The sequence below is a fragment of the Oncorhynchus mykiss genome, chromosome 1, assembly GCF_013265735.2.
Source record: "Oncorhynchus mykiss isolate Arlee chromosome 1, USDA_OmykA_1.1, whole genome shotgun sequence".
NCBI classification, from domain to species: domain Eukaryota; kingdom Metazoa; phylum Chordata; class Actinopteri; order Salmoniformes; family Salmonidae; genus Oncorhynchus; species Oncorhynchus mykiss.
This window is the reverse complement of record NC_048565.1, coordinates 42,753,152-42,772,012: the sequence shown is the minus strand read 5'-3', so window position 1 is coordinate 42,772,012 and position 18,861 is coordinate 42,753,152. Positions and strand designations below refer to the sequence as shown.

Here is an 18,861-nt window from a genome sequence, read left to right as displayed (position 1 = left end):
TCTTTCCATGATATAGACTGACCAGGTGAATCCAGGTGAACGCTATGATCCTTTATTGATGTCACTTGTTAAATCCACTTCAAATCAGTGTAGATGAAGGGGAGGAGACAGGTTATAGAAGGATTTCTAATAAGCCTTGAGACATGTGCCATTCAGAGGCTGAATGTACAAGACAAGTTAAGAGCCTTTGAACGGGGTGTGGCAGTAGGTGCCAGGGCCGCACCGGTTTGTGTCAAGAACTGCAACGCTGCTGGGTTTTTCACCTTCAACAGTTTCCCCTGTGTATCAAGAATGGTCCACCACCCAAAGGACATCCAGACAACTTGACAGCATCCTTGTGGAACGCTTTTGACATCTTGTAGTCCATGCCCCGACAGATGAAGGCTGTTCTGAGGCCGGGGGGGGGGGGGGTATTAGTAATAATTAAGAATGTCCTTACTGTTGATGTCAATTGTTGTGGGTGATAACATTGCATATGAAAAGAAAAAAACACATTTAGCATACTTGAAACATCTGTATACAACCTCCCCTTTATCTATTTAACCAATTTAAAACCATTAGCATGTTACCCCCCCTTCTTTGTATGTTTAGTGCTGCAGCATTAGTGATGGAAAGTGGGAACCAATCACAGCTGTCTGGGAGTGATTGTGAGAGCATATTTCCCCATCCATGCAGCCCCCTATCATCCTCCCACCATCATCTGGACTATGAAAGCCAGCAGAGGAGAACAACCGCGTGGTAAGGTCAGTCAGAAGACAAATGGGTTATAATGCTAATCGCTGTGGAGCCAGGAGAGGGTAACAACCCCATCTCACCCCTCGTTAGGCAATGTGTCAGTCTCTGCTGTGTGTGTGTGTGTGTGTGTGTGTGTGTGTGTGTGTGTGTGTGTGTGTGTGTGTGTGTGTGCACATTTACACCCTTTTCCCTGACTCAACAGGCAGTTTGACTGTGAGCTGTCACGTCATTTAGTATGATATACAGACTGAACCAAGGCCTGGACTGCCAAAGCCAGGAGATAAATAACACATGATACTAACAAACAACGTCGTAAACACAGCAGATAGGACATTCCAGTCCAAGGACCATGACAGTTTTAACCCTTTCCCGCCATCCCGTATATATGTGTTGAAATTGGCAGATTTTGTCATTGGTAAATCGCCTAAATTGGAACGCAGTGGCTGTACAGTAAAATGCTATACATGACATCAGAGCTCAGGTTCTCCGTTTAACAGCGCTGTGTGGGTTTTGACTGACAGCCATTGTAAACAAAGAGATGCCCCCATCCCTCCCGCCAATTTTGCACATTTGTCGTCTGAGTGAGGGAAATGCTGTAAATCGAGAGGAGTTGATGTGCTCTCAAAGATGAGACATTGAGGATTATAATAAATACAGGCGAAATAGGTTCAGAAATACAACATCCAGATTAGAGGTCGACCGATAATGATTTTTCAACGCTGATGCCGATACCGATACCGATTATTGGAGGACCAAAAAGGCCGATACCGATTAATCGGCTGATTTTTTTGTTTTTTTGTAATAATGACAATTACAACAACACTGAATGAACACTTATTTTAACTTAATATAATACATCAATAAAATCAATTTAGCCTCAAGTAAATAATGAAACATGTTCAACTTGGTTTAAATAATGCAAAAACAAAGTGTTGGAGAAGAAAGTAAAAGTGCAATATGTGCTATGTAAGAAAGCTAACGTTTCAGTTCCTTGCTCAGAACATGAGAACATATGAAAGCTGGTGGTTCCTTAACAGTCTTCAATATTCCCAGGTAAGAAGTTTTAGGTTGTAGTTATTATAGGAATTATAGGACTATTTCCCTCTATTCCATTTGTATTTCATTAACCTTTGACTATTGGATGTTCTTATAGACACTTTAGTATTGCCAGTGTAACAGTATAGCTTCCGTCCCTCTAGTTAGCGCACGCTAACTAGCTAGCCATTTCACTTCGGTTACACCAGCCTCATCTCGGGAGTTGATAGGCTTGAAGTCATAAACAGCGCAATGCTTGATACACAACGAAGAGCTGCTTGAATTAATCTTTACGCGCCTGCATCTGCAGTCAGATACAGTATGCATGTATGCTCAGTCAGATTATAGCAGGACACGCTAGACAATATCTAGTAATATCATCAACCATGTGTAGTTAACTAGTGATTATGATTGATTGTTTTTCATAAGATAAGTTTAATGCTAGCGAGCAACTTACCTTGGCTTACTGCATTCGCGTAACAGGCAGTCTCCTTGTGGAGTGCAACGAGAGAGAGGCAGGTCGTTATAGCTTTGGACTAATTAACTGTGATGTTGCAAGATTGGATTGCCCGAGCTGACAAGGTGAAAATCTGTCATTCTGCCAATGAACAAGGCAGTTAACCCACCATTCCTAGGCCGTCATTGAAAATAAGAATGTGTTCTTAACTGACATGCCTAGTTAAATAAAGGTATACATTTTTTAAAATTATTATTATTATTCTTTTTTTTTTTTTAAATCGGCAAATCGGCGCCCAAAATTACCGATTTCCGATTGTTATGAAAACTTGAAATCGACCATTCCGATTAATCGGTCGACCTTTAATCCAGATGTGTATATGTGACTCACATGAGGTCAGGTCTGTAGCGGTGGATGAGGGCACACAGGGCCATGCCACTCTTCCAGGACATGGTGAGATCAGTCACACTGACTTTTCTGTAGCCCTCCGTCTGCCTCTGACACCAGTTTAGCAGCTTGCTGGAGCGAGCTATGGATTCTGGGAGGGGAAGAGCACAGGATTTTTAGACCATATTTGGTTATTGGAGATCATTGTCATACATGCAGTGCATTGGGAATGTTTTCAGGCCCCACAACTTTTCCCACATTTTGTTACATTACAGCCTTATTCTAAAATGGATACAATCAAATACATTCCTCGTCAATCTACACACAATACTGCATAATGACAAAGCGAAAACGGGGTTTTAGACATTTTTGAAAATGAAAATGATTAAAAATTAAAAAACAGAAATACCTAATTTACACAAGTATTCAGACCCTTTGCTTTGATGCACCCTGCTTCCATTGATCATCCTTGAGATGTTTCTACAAATTCATTGGAGTCCACCTGTGGTAAATTCAATTGATTGAACATGATTTGGAAAGGAACACACCTGTCTATATAAAGTCCCACAGTTGACAGTGCATGTCAGAGCAAAAACCAAGCCATGGGGTTGAAGGAATTGTCTGTAGAGCGCCGAGGCAGGATTGTGTCAATGCACAGATCTGGGGAAGGGTACCAAACAATGTCTGCAGCATTGAAGGTACCCACAAACACAGTGGCCTCCATTATAAAAGGAAGACGTTTGGAACCACCAAGACTCTTCCTAGAGTTGGCCGCCCGGACAAACTGAGCAATCGAGAGAGAAGGGCCTTGGTCAGGGAGGTGACAAGAACCCGATGGTCACTCTGACAGATATCTTGAGCTCCTCTATGGAGATGGGAGAACTTTCCAGAAGGATAACCATCTCTGCAGCACTCCACCAATCAGGCCTTTATGGTAGAGTAGCCAGACGGAAGCCACTCCTCAGTAAAAGGCACATGACAGCCTGCTTGGAGTTTGTCAAAAGGCACCTAAAGACTCTCAGACCATGAGAAACAAGAATCTCTGGTCTGATGAAACCAAAATTGAACTCTTTGGCCTGAATGCCAAGCGTCACATCTGGAGGAAACCTGACACCATCCCTATGGTGAAGCATGGTAGTGGCAGCATCATGCTGTGGGGATGTTTTTCAGCGGCAGGAACTGGGAGACTGGTCAGGATCGGGGGAAAGATGAATGGAGCAAAGTACAGAGATACTTGATTAAAACCTGCTCCAGAGCACTCAGGACCTCAGACTGGGGTTCACCTTCCAACAGGACAACGACCCTAAGCACACAGCCAAGACAACACAGGAGTGGCTTCGGGGCAAGTCTCCGAATGTCCTTGAGTGGCCCAGCCAGAGCCGGACTTAAACCCGATCGGAAATCTGTGGAGAGACCTGAAAATAGCTGTGCAGCAACACTCCACATCGAACCTGACAGAGCTTGAGAGGATCTGCAGAGAAGAATGAGAGAAACTCCCCAAATACAGGTGTGCCAAGTTTGTAACGTCATACCCAAGAAGACTCAAGGCTGTAATTGATACCTTAAGCGCATCAACAAAGTACTAAGTAAAAGGTCAGAATAATTAAGTAAATGTGATATTTCTGTTTTGTATTTTTTATACATTGCAAAAAAATTCTAAAAACCTGTTTCTGCTTTGTCATTATGGGGTAAACAACAATTTAATCAATTTTAGAATAAGACTAACATAACAAAAACAAGTCAAGGGGTCTGAATACTTTCCGAATGCACTGTATATAGTTGCCAACCATGTTAGCGTAGTCTGACAGTGACAATGAAACTATCTCATAAAGGTGATGGAAAAGCCTATGAGAGATTAGGGAAAGTCACACTAAGAAACATTTCAAATTGTTAACAATTGTATTAACCTTATTGACGATGCAAGTGACATTCCACCAGGTTAGTGAACACAAAATAAATCAAATAAAATCAGCCCATCAGTCAATCCATCCACATAGCACCATTCCCAAGTCACACATGACAGTCATGGCCGTTGCTTGTTTCTACAGTTAAGGACTATTAGGACGGAACCTTCAGATAAACACCATGCATTTGGAGTTCAGTCATTCATGTTACGTAGCAAATGCTTCTCAAGCAGGTAATGGTCTAGGATGAAAGCAATTCATTGTCACATTTCAGTGATTGCAATGAAGACCAGTTCGCAAAAAACAAGAAACATACAAAAACAGACATTCATGAAAATGTTATAATATGAAGTTATCTAAATAACTGAATACATTTACTCATATTTTTTTCATTATAGCTTAATTAAATCAGGAGACACATGAATACAAGAACATTCATGCAAACACTACTCACCATTTCGGGTGAGCTTGGGTGTTGACGAGTTGACTACATTCTCCATTTCAATAAGCATTTCCCTACTTGAATCCCCTGTGTCTATGAGGTGTCGTACCTGAAAACAGTGGGGGTGGGGGCAACATACCACTAGGATTTCACATCGGAAGATGTCCTTAGGTCAAAGCTAGGGCCAGGGTTTTTTACCAGGTCACATATCTGAGCCGGGAAAAAACTCTGGTTCTTAGTTACAACCTAGGCCGGAGTATCCCTGGTCAGGTCAGGTGGTCAAGACAAACTCCTGGCCCACCTCAAATGGGATATCATGCACAGAAAAGTATGGGTACTTCAGTACTAGAGGTTGACCGATTAATCGGCATGGCCAATTTCATATTTTCATAACAATCGGAAATCTGCCTTTTTGGACGCCGATTATGGCCGATTACATTGCAATCCACGAGGAATCTGCGTGGCAGGCTGACCACCAGTTACGCGAGTGCAGCGTCAAAAGGAACTTGTGGCTGAAAAGAGCCAAGGTAAGTTGCTAGCTAGCATTATACTTATATTACAAAAAACAATCAATCTTCACATAATCACTAGTTAACTACACATGGTTGATGATATTACTAGGTTAACTAGCTTGTCCTGCGTTGCATATAATCAATGCAGTGCCTGTTAATTTATCATCGAATCACAGCCTATATCAACTTCGCCAAAAGGGTGATGATTTAACAAAAGCACATTGCAGAAAAAAGCACAATCGTTGCACGAATGTACCTAACCATAAACATCAATGTCTTTATTATAATCAATACACAGAAGTATATATTTTTTTAAACCTGCATATTTAGTTCAAAGAAATGAATGTTAACAGGTAACATTAACTATGGAAAATGTGTCACTTCTCTTGCGTTTAGTGCAGGCAGAGTCAGGGTATATGCAACAATTTGGACCGCCTGGCTCGTTGCCAACTGTGAACTAATTTTCCAGAATTCTACATAATTATGACATAACATTGAAGGTTGTGCAACGCAACAGCAATATTTAGACTTAGGGTTGCTCCCCGTTCGATACAATACGGAACGGTTCCGTATTTCACTGAAAGAATAAACGTTTTATTTTCGAAATTATAGTTTCCGGATTTGACCATATTAATGACCAACGGCTCGTATTTCTGTGTTTATTAGATTATAATTAAGTTATGACTTGACATTTGATAGAGCAGTCTGAGCGGTGGTAGGCAGAAGCAGTTTCGTAAGCATTCATTCAAACACTTTCCTGCGTTTGCCAGCAGCTCTTAGCAATGCTTGAAGTACAGCGCTGTTTATGACTTCAAGCCCATCAACTCCCAAGATTAGGCTGGCAATATTAAAGTGCCTATAAGAACATCCAATAGTCAATAGACGCGTCAATATTCCTATAATAACTACAACCTAAAACTTCTTTATTGGGAATATTGAAGAACTGGAATATTGAATCACCAGCTTTCATATGTTCTCATGTTCTGAGCAAGGAACTTAAACATTAGCTTTCTTACATGGCACATACTGCACTTCTAATTTCTTCTCCAACACTTTGTTTTTGCATTATTCAAACCAAATTGAACGTGTTTCATTATTTGAGACTAAATAGATTTGATGTAATATATTAAGTTCAAATAAAAGTGTTAATTGTTCATTCAGTATTGTTGTAATTGTCATTATTACAAATACAGTTGAAGTCAGAAGTTTACATACATTGGAGTCATTAAAACTAATTTTTCCACCACTACACAAATTTCTTGTTAACAAACTATAGTTTTGGCAAGTCGTTAAGGACATCTACTTTGTGCATGACACAAGTAATATCTCCAACAATTGTTTACAGACAGATTATTTAACTTATAATTCACTGTATCACAATTCCAGTGGGTCAAAAGTTTACATACACTAAGTTGACTGTGCCTTTAAACAGCTTGGAAAATTCAAGAAAATGAGGTCATGGCTTTAGAAGCTTCTGATAGGCTAATTGACATCATTTGAGTCAATTGGAGGTGTACCTGTGGATGTATTTCAAGGCCTACCTTCAAACTCAGTGCCTCTTTGCTTGACATCATGGGGAAGTCAAAACAAATCAGCCAAGACCTCAGAAAGTAAATGTAGACCTACACAAGTCTGGTTCATCCTTGGGAGTAATTTCCAAACGCCTGAAGATAACACGTCCACCTGTACAAACAATAGTACGCAAGTATAAACACCATGGGATCACGCAGCCGTCATACCGCTCAGGAAGGAGACGTGTTCTGTCTCCTAGAGATGAACGTACTTTGGTGTGAAAAGTGCAAATCAATCCCAGAACAACAGCAAAGGACCTTTGGAAGATGCTGGAGGAAACAGGTACAAAAGTATCTATATCCACAGTAAAACGAGGCCTATATCGACATAACCTGAAAGGCCGCTCAGTAAGGAAGAAGCCACTGCTCCAAAACCACCATAAAAAAGCCAGACTACGGTTTGCAACTGCACATGGGAACAAAGATAGTACTTTTTGGAGAAATGTCCTCTGGTCTGATGAAACAAATATAGAACTGTTTGGCCATAATGTCCATCATTATGTTTGGAGGAAAAGGGGGGAGTCTTGCAAGACGAAGAACACCATCCCAACCGTGAAGCGCAGGGGTGGCAGCATCATGTTGTGGGGGTGCATTGCTGCAGGAGGGACTAGTGCACTTCACAAAATAGATGGCATCATGAGTGAGGGAAATTAAATGGATGTATTGAAGCAACATCTCAAGACATCAGTCAGGAAGTTAAAGCTTGGTCACAAATGTGTCTTCCAAATGGACAATGACCCCAAGCATAATTCCAAAGTTGTGGCAAAATGGCTTAATGACAAAAGTCAAGGTACTGGAGTGGCCGTCACAAAGCCCAGACCTCAATCCTATAGACAATTTGTGGGCAGAACTGAAAAAGCGCATGCGAGCAAGGAGGCCTAAAAACCTGACTCTGTTACACCAGCTCTGTCAGGAGGAATGGGCCAAAATTCACCCAACTTATTGTGGGACGCTTGTGGAAGGCTACCTGAAACGTTTGACCCAAGTTAAACAATTTAAAGGCAATGCTACCAAATACTAATTGAGTGTATGTAAACTTCTGACCCACTGGGAATGTGATGAAAGAAATAAAAGCTGAAATAAATCACTCTACTATTATTCTGACATTCCATTTTCTTGTGAAAAAAAAAGTTGTGATCCTAACGGACCTGAGACAGAATTTTTACTAGGATTAAATGTCAGGAATTGTGAAACTGAGTTTAAATTTATTTGGCTAAGGTGTATGTAAACTTCAGACTTCAACTGCATATAACAATTGGCCAAGTAATCGGTATCGGCGTTGAAAAATCATAATCGGTCGACCTCTATTCAGTACATCATGCTCCAATCATAGTCATACAGTCATATGTTCTCAGTGTATACCCTACCTGGTTGGGCCTGAGGAAGTGGAGACTAATATTAGGGTAGCGCGTGGTGGGGTCCACACTGTAGTGACTGAAATTCTTATTGATGTTCTCTGGCGTTGTCTGAGGCAGCAAGCGATATATGCTCTCCCTAAAAAAAGAAAAAAGGGGAAACCATGATAATTGAATTATAGAAAAGGCACATGGGAGAAGAACAGAGGATTCAACACATTCCATTCAGAGCTCCAGAAGCTCTTATTCTATTAGTAGTACAATAATAGAGGAGGGGCTGACAGTGGAGCCTAATGCAGACGCTTTTCCTGGTAGAGCACTCAGAGATAACGGAGTATGTGTGTGTGTGTATATATATATATATATATCTATCTCACTCACACACACGCCGTTATATTCACAGTAACCCGTCAAAAGTTGACACACCTGCAAGGGTATTTCTTTATTTTTTACTATTTTCTACATTGCATCCACAATAAAAGCTTCACATAGTTCAAGTAACAGACACATCTCAACATCAACTGTTCAGAGGAGACTGCATGAATCAAGCCTTCATGGTCGAATTGCTATAAAGAAACCACTTCTAAAGGACACCAATAAGAAAAAGAGATTTGCTTCGGCCAAGAAACACGAGCAATGGACATTAGACCTGTGGAAATCTGTCCTTTTTGGTTTTTGGTTCCAACCGCCGTGTCTTTGAGAGATGCAGAGTAGGTTAACGGATGATCTCTGCATGTGTGGTTCCCACCATGCATATTGCTGGTGACACTGTCTGTGATTTCATTTAGAATTCAAGGCACACTTAACCAGCATGGCTACGACCGCAATACGCCATCCTATCTGTTTTGCGCTTAGTGGGAATATCGTTTTTTTCCCAACAGGACAATGACCCAAAACACAACTCCAGGCTGTGTAAGGGCTATTTGACCAAGAAAGAGAGTGATGGAGTGCTGCATCAGATGACCTGGCCTCCACAATCACCTGACCTCAACCCAATTGAGATGAGTTGGACCGCAGTGAAGGAAAAGCAGCCAACAAGTGCTCAGCATATGTGGGAACTCCTTCAGACTGATTTGTTTAACACTTTTTTGTTTACTACATGATTCCATGTGTTATTTCATAGTTTTGATGTCTTCACTATTATTCTACAATGTAGAAAATAGTAAAAATAAAGAAAACCTCTTTCACCGGTACCGTATATATTAATATGAGAGAACGAAAGAGAGAGGGGAGTCATTTGAAAGCTTATTAGTATATTGCCAACATGGCTAGCTAAGTTATAAAAGACAATCTTACAGTGTTAGGCTTGTGCGCAAACATGTATGCGACTGTGAGCATGTGGAGTGCGTGTGTGTATAGTATGTGTGTGAGTTGAAGTATGACGTGGGAGTATAATGTGTGTGTTATAACGTGTCCACTCCCTCACCTCTCAGCCAGCACGTCCAGAGATGTGTTTCCCTGGGCCCAGCTCTTCACCATCCAGCCGGAGTCCATGGCTGCCAGGAAACCCCGGGCTATACCAGTGCCCATGGGCCAGAAGGGCTGGAGAGAGGGACAAACACAGTAACATGGTGAAGTACTCATACACTTTTTTGGTTACTACATGATTCCATATGGGTTATTTCATAGTTTTGAGGTCTTCACCATTATTCTACAATGTAGACAATAGTACAAATAAAGTAAAACCCTGGAATGAGTAGGTGTGTCCAAACTTTTGACTGGTACTGTATACAGTATACACACACACACACACACACGTTACGTTTTATATATAAAATTGTCTGTTTCAAGCAAGCAAACGTCAATACTGAAATCACTCTCTAAATTCACTGACATTTTTCCCACACTCTTGGTCACGCTGATTTTCACTCCCTTTCTCATTTATTGTAAATAAATGAGCCAGTCAGACTCTACCTTATCCACAGTGACTGAGAATATACCTTCTTAGTGAGACTGAAACACCCTCCACCCGGTAGACCCCCCTCACCTCCAGTAGACTGTCCCCCACCAGAGACACCAGTAGCTGGCGCCCGTTGCGTTGGCGTACCAGCGCCGCGTTCTCTGAGGCGTACATGCAGGTGAAGTCGAACATGGCCACGTCGGGCTGGCCGTAGTGGTTGATGGCAAAGTCCAGCGTGGGCAGCTGGTGGTTGGTGGAGAAGTCTGCGGCCTCGCGGGCGTAAGATAGCAGAGCTGCCTGGTCCACGTTAGCCCTGGAAAGCAGCATCTCTGTGTCCGCATAATCCTGGAGACATGAAGAAGTGAAGACGGCTCAGATGACGAGAGGAAGGGAGAGACACTAATAAGAGACTGTCACGCACAGAGAATGAGGCATGACATCCATACAGTGGTATTTGGAAAATATGATATTTCCCACAGGAGGTTAGCCTGCACCACCAAAGCAGAACTTTGATTCCGAATCAAGTCAATAACATTCGAAAGTTATATTGAATTGAATAACTTTTGGCCTGTTTGCAATGTCTCCAAAAAAAGGTATTTTAATTCCCAATATAAAAATCTAAACACCCCCATAGTCAATTATACTTTACTGTCTCCAATATGTCGCATCAAATGAAGGCAAGCTCTAAATGGACTGTTCTTTGAAAGAGACCGGTGAGAGGCACATTCTTTTCCTTTGACTTTCCCTGGCTAGGCTGGGTCTGGCAGTGTCAGGCTGACTGGTGAGCCGGATGGGTGGAGGGGAGGTGAAGGGTGGAGCATTTGGAAGATCTGAGAGAGTGACTTCCTATTTCACGGTGCTAGGGGGAACAGTGTGGACCCGACCCACCCGCACCACTGCCTGCCAACCCCCTCCCCCAGCATTAAAAAAAAGGGACTATGGAGTGATTTCCATTGATATGAAAGGACCATGACTGGAAGCAAGTCGTCTTTTAGGAAACTTATCTATGGGCTAGGATACATACCAGTACATCAAACCACTGAAAACTCACCGGTTTGTTATGGTCCTATTCACGGAATGACATATAGAACCCCTATTCCTTCAATAGGATATCTGTGGGCCTAGTCGGTACAGATTTGTCATGTAACTTCTAATGTGTATGACCTTTTATTGTGGCATAAACACAACCGGTCATGATGTTGTCATCTGATTGTCAAACAATAACTTCATCTACCGGCATCATATTCCAGCCTCCGAACACAGTGATGAATAGAAAGAGACATCTGTTACACAGAACACCACAAAGTGTCATCGGGGCCAGGATTTATGGGTCCGCTGTTGTCCGTGCGCGTCTCGGTGTAATCTTTCGCCACGTTCACGTGCTAGTCAGAAACCTGACATTTCCCGACATTTTAACTGGTTGTAGCTGTGCCGTGTTCAACCAGTTAGCAAGTCGAACGATTCGGAGTTCCTTAGTTCCGACTAGCACGTAAACGCGGCATCTGCTTTGGCAAAATGTCATTGTCCCCGTCGAACCACATTGTATTTTGGAGCATAGGAAATACCACCCATTTTCATGTCCATTCTCTCATTTTTCATGCCTCTGACATGCCGAAATGATAAAAAAGTGGTGTAATAGCCTACAGCTTTCTTGACATTTTGTTTTAATTATTGTGATAGGCTCATGTTTTGCCGGTACGGTGTACCCCCAATATTTATTTTGCCGGGATGTCGTACCGGGACGCCTTACTTTCACCCCTGATCATGTCCCCGCTCAGCCTGCAGCCTGGCCCAACTCACCAGGATCAGATTCATTAGTGCACACTGTAGCAAAACTTTTGCAACGGAAAAGGAAAACAGGCGTTTGTTATTGGACAAGTTCAGGTAGTCCCTCCCTGTTCCAGTCCATTTTCTTCCCTTTGGTGCCTAATGAATACGACCCAGCACTGGACCTACAGAGCCTGTTCAGCCATTCAACCTCCTACTATACTGGCCCGATGACCGCTGATTAAAACTCACATTCGGTGCCAATCCGATTATCAAAAGGGTTAGCATTCCCAATTACTCAAATGCCTTCATAACGAGTGTTTGATTGGGTCTGTAAAATATTACCAAACCCTTTTTTCCCTCCACAAAGTAAGATTGAAATACAGCGGCAACTTTTACTGGAACATGAAAGCTGAACTTCTAAAAGAGGTCCTGATGTCCTAAAAGCTAGAGTGACTGCCCACTCTAGTCAAAGGAAACAGCAGTGTTATGAAGTGAGGGACACAAACTCTCATTAAGTGTGGTTGAGCTGGCGGTTTGTTCCTGGTACAGTTTTGGCTTGGTCTGGCCATTAGGCAGGGACACAGGCACACAGAGACGGAAAGTGACTGAGTGAGTGTACAGTTCTGAATGTGTGTGCATGCATGTGTACGAGAGAGACATCTCCAGACGTGTCTCTCTCTCACCCTCGGATCACTCACATGCAGAATGACTCCCTTCTCCAGCAGGCTCTGTTTCTTGGCAGTCATGACAAAGTAGTGTGTGTCATCCTTGTAGTAGACAATGTTTTCCAGGTCAATTCCTATCAAAATCAATAGAAAGAGAGAGTTTTGCGATTTATTTTTGGTAAACCAATGTATTTTCTACAGTTGCTCCTATGGCTCCTCCATTGACAGTCTCTCTGGTTGTCTTTGTTAGAGGAATGGTGGACAATGAACCCGAATACCCAACCCGGGACCCGAGTGGGTCCGGCTCCAAAATTCTAACTTTTCCCTTGGGTCTGGGGTCGGGTCCTGTCCAGATTGTTATCGGATCTCACGGCCACGGCTCTGCATAGCTTACAGCATATTTATTTTATGCTACTAAGGTGAATTTATTGACTTATAGAAGGCCTAGCCAACATATAAATATCTATTTGTTAAGCAGAAGAGCAACTTTTTTGTCACTCTGGTCCAATCGGGTCGAGGACTTCTCTCTAACCCATGGATAAACCATGCAGATAGGAACTGACAGGCTCTCAGAAAACACATGTGTATCACCTAAATCCATACACTCCTAATATATAACAATCTGTAAAACGTTACTTAGAGCCTACAGCTGTAATGCTTAATAACTTGTTATAAGCACCTATGAGCCTTTATAATGTCTCATAACAGTTATTACATGTCGTCTCCCTATGGAGCAATAACTGACCCGTGGCTTCCCGGAGGTCCTGGAAGAACTTCTGATTGAAGATGAAGGCCACTCCGCTGATCTCCTCCACCTTGGCCTCGGCTGTGGTGTTCCTGTTGATGAAGTTGGCTGTAATGGCGATGGCCAGCTTGCCCCGGAACTCCTTCCTCCTGAACCCTGTAGGGGAGAGAGGCGGGGGTCAAGGGTTCATTATGTAGACAGTGAATGAGTCAGGGGTGAGGCGTCGAGAGAACAAATGAGCCACGTTAACAGTTGCCTTGTATTACAAACTCACGTTTGTAAAAGAGAAGAGAACAGGACAACAAAAAAAGGTTGCACCTGTTAGGCTTTGATGCACACCATCAGTGTCTGTTCGATCAATATAACCAGCCATTCTTTTAACCATCTCATGTAAGACTGCAGGCTGAGAACGATCATTGCATGCAGTGACTACTGGAAGCAGTTTCCCTCAGGGCTAGATGGGTCACAGCAGTCCACACACTACAGGGCACCCAGAGCGGTTGTGAGGGCTGTTAGCTCATACAGGAAACAGACAGCCAATTCACCCATTCATGCTCTGCTCCAGAGAGAGGCCATGGAGGAGTGCTCTCTAAAGATGGATGGAGTGAAGGAGGGCACAACATGTGCACAACAAAGCAGCAGGAAAAGTGGAGGGCGAGAGGGGGGGGGAGAGGGAGAGAGAGATAGGGAGCGAGAGGGGGGGAGAGAGAGAGAGGGGGAGAGAGGGAGAGAGCGAGAGGGGGGGAGAGAGGGAGAGAGAGATAGGGGGGAGAGAGGGAGAGAGAGAGAGAGGGGGGGAGAGGGAGAGAGAGAGAGGGGGGGAGAGGGAGAGAGAGAGGGAGAGAGAGAGAGAGGGGGAGAGGGAGAGAGAGAGGGAGAGAGAGGGGGGGGGGAGAGAGGGAGAGAGAGAGAGGGGGGGAGAGAGGGAGAGAGCGAGAGGGGGGAGAGAGGGAGAGAGAGAGAGAGGGGGGGAGAGGGAGAGGGGGAGAGGGAGAGGGGGGAGGGAGAGGGGGGGAGGGAGGGAGAGAGAGAGGGGGGGAGAGAGGGAGAGAGCGAGAGGGGGGAGAGAGGGAGAGAGGGGGAGAGGGAGAGGGGGAGAGGGAGAGAGAGAGAGAGGGGGAGAGGGAGAGAGAGAGGGAGAGAGAGGGGGGGGAGAGAGGGGGGAGAGCTAGAGAGGGAGAGAGGGGGGAGGGAGAGGGGGGGAGGGAGAGAGAGGGGGGGAGAGAGAGAGGGAGATAGAGATGGGGGGAGATAGAGATGGGGGGAGATAGAGATGGGGGAGATAGAGATGGGGGAGATAGAGATGGGGGGAGATAGAGATGGGGGGAGATAGAGATGGGGGGAGATAGAGATGGGGGGAGATAGAGATGGGGGGAGATAGAGATGGGGGGAGATAGAGATGGGGGGAGATAGAGATGGGGGAGATAGAGATGGGGGAGATAGAGATGGGGGGAGATAAAGATGGGGGGAGATAAAGATGGGGGGAGCATGAGAGAGAAAGAGGGGTCGGACTCGTAAACGAACCACAGCTGTGTTTTTGAGGGCTTCAGCTCTCAGTGTTTTACACAACTCATTTTAAAACACATCTGTTACTTTGTTGCTTTCTACCTGCCAGCGTGTTTCTCCTCCCATCTGCACCAATGATGACATCAAACTCCAACTCGTTGACTGGGTGTGTCCTGGGGAGGACCTCAGCCCTCCACCCTATCCCTGCAAAAACACAACACGAGAAAATACATAAGACGTGTAACTGTGTCTTATTTAACATAAGACTTGACTTCACTGACAGCAATGGGAATATTTTCCAATACAGACCACTCAGTTAGCACTGTCACATACAGTAACATATGGCCCTTCCTTATCCCCTTAATGTCTGGCTATAGAGAAGTCGTGTCTTGTGACGGCTCTTAACGCAGTTCCATAAACACATCTCTTACTCTCGTTCTCCTGGTCCTCGGGGGGCTCGATGAGACCCTTGAACTCCGCGTTGACGTGGATCTCGATGCCCAGGAGCAGGGCCACCTTCAGCAGCATCAGCTGGAGCTGCCGGATACCTGCACAGAGAGTCAGACTAGATTAGAGGAGAACGTCAAACAAGAACTATTTATTAGCTTGGACGACCGAAAAGACTGCAACGTCCCAGCTGATCCATGGTCCTGGCAAGCACCAGAACTATTCTCTTCATAGATCATATTAGATCACAAAGCAAACCGTGAAAGCAGTTCAACCGTTTGATAAAAGATGGAGCGCATGAAATGGGTGTAGTCTTATCCACTTACTGATATGGTCGATGGCTCCGGCACAGAACTTTCCGTAGAACTTTTTGGCCCCGAGGCCTCGGAGGTCCTGGATGGTGAAGGGCCACAGGTGCAGCACGTTGTTCCTGGAGAAGGCATCCCTCTTCTCCAGCAGCACCACCTTGGCGCCCAGGAAGCCCAGCTCGATGGCCGTCCGCAGGCCACATGGTCCTGCCCCGATGATCAAACACTGTGGAGGGGGGAGCATGCCGTATCTCATATACAAGAGTGGGCTGATATTACCATAAAGTTCAATTGCCGATATACTGTTAATCGCAAAATATAATTTAAATCGCAATATTTAACAAGGGAAAATAGACAACATGAAAATGTGGATATCGCCCTACCCTATTATATAGAGAAATAACTCTCGAACTCTCTATATACAGAAATAATACTCTCTGAGGTACTTTGAACAAGGATATGAGACAAGTTACATCATCACATACCTTAGAGTTGGTGCATGCACGTCCTTTCTTGTACTCCTTCTGGCCGGCCCGCTTGTCAAGCTTAGCCCAGAGTGCCTTGGCCTTCCAGTAGTTGAGACGGGACTTAAGCTTGTGGTAGAAGACCCGGTACTCACAGGGCTTGAGCTCCAGATGGTCACAGAGCTCCTGGAAGGCCTTGAGCGTGACCTTGCAAGTGGAGGCCTGGACGAAGCGGTCAAACAGGATGTGGGCCGGGTTCACCCTCTCCCCTGTGGTGGTGAAGCCTCCCAGGTCCCCCATGGTCCCCATGGACCTCCCCCCCCCAGTTGGGGGCCTCTGGGGGTCTCTGGTCAGGGCCCAGCCCCTGGCTCTAGCACACACTCTGCTCCGGTGAAGTCTATCTCCCCGTCTCAGGCATCCTCATTCTGTCAGGGAGAAAGAGGAGAAGCATAGTGAGTTATGAGAATGTTTGCATATTTCACAAGTTTATCATGACACATTACCGAGTCTGATTTGGAACGTCCTTGAATGATCTTCCTTAAACAACTTGTTAGAAAGACCTCTGGCTACAGTGTAGACCAGTGACGTGTAGCCAGTGCTTACTCTGTAATAATCTAATTTTAAAAAGCTGCTGTGAAAAGCCAAATCTATAAATGTTATTATAATGAAAGAAAATATATTGATATCTAATGTTAGTTTCTGAATGATTCTGGTGGCTGTTATGCTCAAAATCTCAACATTTTCTAAAACTGCAACAAAACCTCCCGAATAATAGGGTATTCATGAATAAAGGTCAAATCTATGTTTAAAAATTCATGACTTTCGTTCCATCCATTTTTAAATCCATTAAAATCCTTGACGTGCGCGGCCTTCATTCGTCCAGTCACTGTAATGGACAGGGTCTGCATTTCGCATGTCTACATCATTTGGTGCTGAACAAAGATTGCTAGCATCCCTGAACTGCTAGATTTCTAGCAAAAACAACTTGACATACGGACACTACCTCTATACTGCACCTCAAACAACTTTCCAAGTTGGAATAATCATGGAGGTTTCGAATAGTGGAACATTAACTATAATGAAAGTTAAGACCAGACAAGGGCAGCATACAGCACGTGACTATATTCATGACAGGCAAGGCAACCACCATCTCCCTCGCTGTCGGGCAGGCGAACAGCGAGTACTGGACTGTCCACTTGTGGGAAACATTTCAACATGTACTTTGTCGACATATTGGGAACGGGGCTTCTCCGCCACTCAGTGCGGGCCCGAGCCTTGGCTTCTACAAGATGGATGCGACTAAATGTGTGTGTAATAATATCACACGTAATATTATTGTGTGTGCACGCCGCGCATTGGAAGAATTGTAAATCCATTGTGAAAGGCTATGCGTTGCAAATTATTCCGAATAAATGTGTCCATATATTGGTCTTTTAGTACCACACCTATGAGTTGTTACTCTGCACGCTACAACGGGTCTATGGCTGAGCTGAGTCGAGCAGTGTGTTATTTGGTCGCTTGTGTATCTCGACTACATTGGTATTTACATTTGGTGAAAATGTTTGTACAGTTAATGTTAATAGCCTATGTCACAATGGTTGTCGGTTTTATGGTAAACCTGGGCTTCATCAAGGTTTATTTGATTAAATCTGGCTTTGATAATAGCCAGTTCCTACCCAGCCACCGACCTCACCACACGTCACTGGTGCAGCCTATCCCCTATGTTGTTCTATTGACAGTCTTGAAGAAGTGATCCAACAGGATCCAATGGGATATCATATCCGCTGCATCAACAGGAAATTCATAGATTAGCCGAATCAGCTATAAACGCCAGAACATCAAGCACAACAAAATATCCAAGCGCTGATTGTGTACCGCAATTCAATTCCATTGATGAATCCATAATCGCACAGATATGCAAGGATGAAGAGAAAGCATGAGACAATGTAATCAGGTCAGCAGTGAATGACAGGCAACAGCCTCTATACTGTACTGCGCTGTACTGCGTGTGATCCAACCATTTTTGCAGAGCAATGGGTATATTGTGATGTGCCCGGTTCGCATAAAAATCCCCAGACGCAACAGGGAAGAGAGCCGACGTCCCTGGTTAGAAGTTGGAGCAGGGTTCACAATTATGTTCACAGATAGTGCTTCAGTAGGCAGTAGGATGGATCACATTTCAGACCAATCTGACCACTGGACAACTAATACATGTTTTAACCTCCTGAATGGCAAATTGCATTGTGAAGGGCACAGTAAGAGTTTTAATGTCTCAGTTCGAAATGATCGTTGACTATTATACAATGTGGTGATAGTTGCGCATTAAGAGTGATACACACTTCACATAGGCCTATATCAATGTCGTGTTGAATGTGTCACGGAAGGCTATTAGCTACTGATATAAAACGAGGAAGACACATTTACTGAGATACCGTTAAAGCGCTTTGGACTGTATCGGTTGTCTGAGAGGTCAGTGTGGCAGACTGCAGTGGGTATGATGTCTCTCAATCCTTTGATCCACACAGCAGGGATCTAAGTCGTCAGATCATATTCCAGGACAGAGCTTGCAGGCAGGAGTGGACAGAGACTGGACACTGACCTAGAGCCTTTAAGTGTCCAACTTCCCAGTGAGGGGACGGATGTGACAAATTCATCAGA

General features: G+C 44.1%; 1 protein-coding gene across 9 annotated transcripts in view; it reads right to left on the bottom strand.

Annotated features, from left to right (window-relative positions):
• LOC110523110 (protein-methionine sulfoxide oxidase mical3a) overlaps nucleotides 1-18,861 on the bottom strand; it is a 138,583-nt gene that overhangs the window by 43,697 nt on the left and 76,025 nt on the right. For all 9 annotated transcript variants that reach the window (XM_036977771.1, XM_036977815.1, XM_036977824.1 and 6 more), the window contains 11 exons: nucleotides 16,225-16,628; nucleotides 15,758-15,965; nucleotides 15,416-15,532; nucleotides 15,087-15,188; nucleotides 13,479-13,634; nucleotides 12,767-12,867; nucleotides 10,386-10,643; nucleotides 9,825-9,940; nucleotides 8,411-8,537; nucleotides 4,973-5,069; nucleotides 2,618-2,765 (listed from right to left, as the gene is read on the bottom strand). In XM_036977771.1, the coding sequence (XP_036833666.1) occupies nucleotides 2,618-2,765; nucleotides 4,973-5,069; nucleotides 8,411-8,537; nucleotides 9,825-9,940; nucleotides 10,386-10,643; nucleotides 12,767-12,867; nucleotides 13,479-13,634; nucleotides 15,087-15,188; nucleotides 15,416-15,532; nucleotides 15,758-15,965; nucleotides 16,225-16,512 (1,718 nt within the window). In that variant the 5' untranslated portion in view covers nucleotides 16,513-16,628. The remainder of the gene's footprint in view (nucleotides 1-2,617; nucleotides 2,766-4,972; nucleotides 5,070-8,410; nucleotides 8,538-9,824; nucleotides 9,941-10,385; nucleotides 10,644-12,766; nucleotides 12,868-13,478; nucleotides 13,635-15,086; nucleotides 15,189-15,415; nucleotides 15,533-15,757; nucleotides 15,966-16,224; nucleotides 16,629-18,861) is intronic.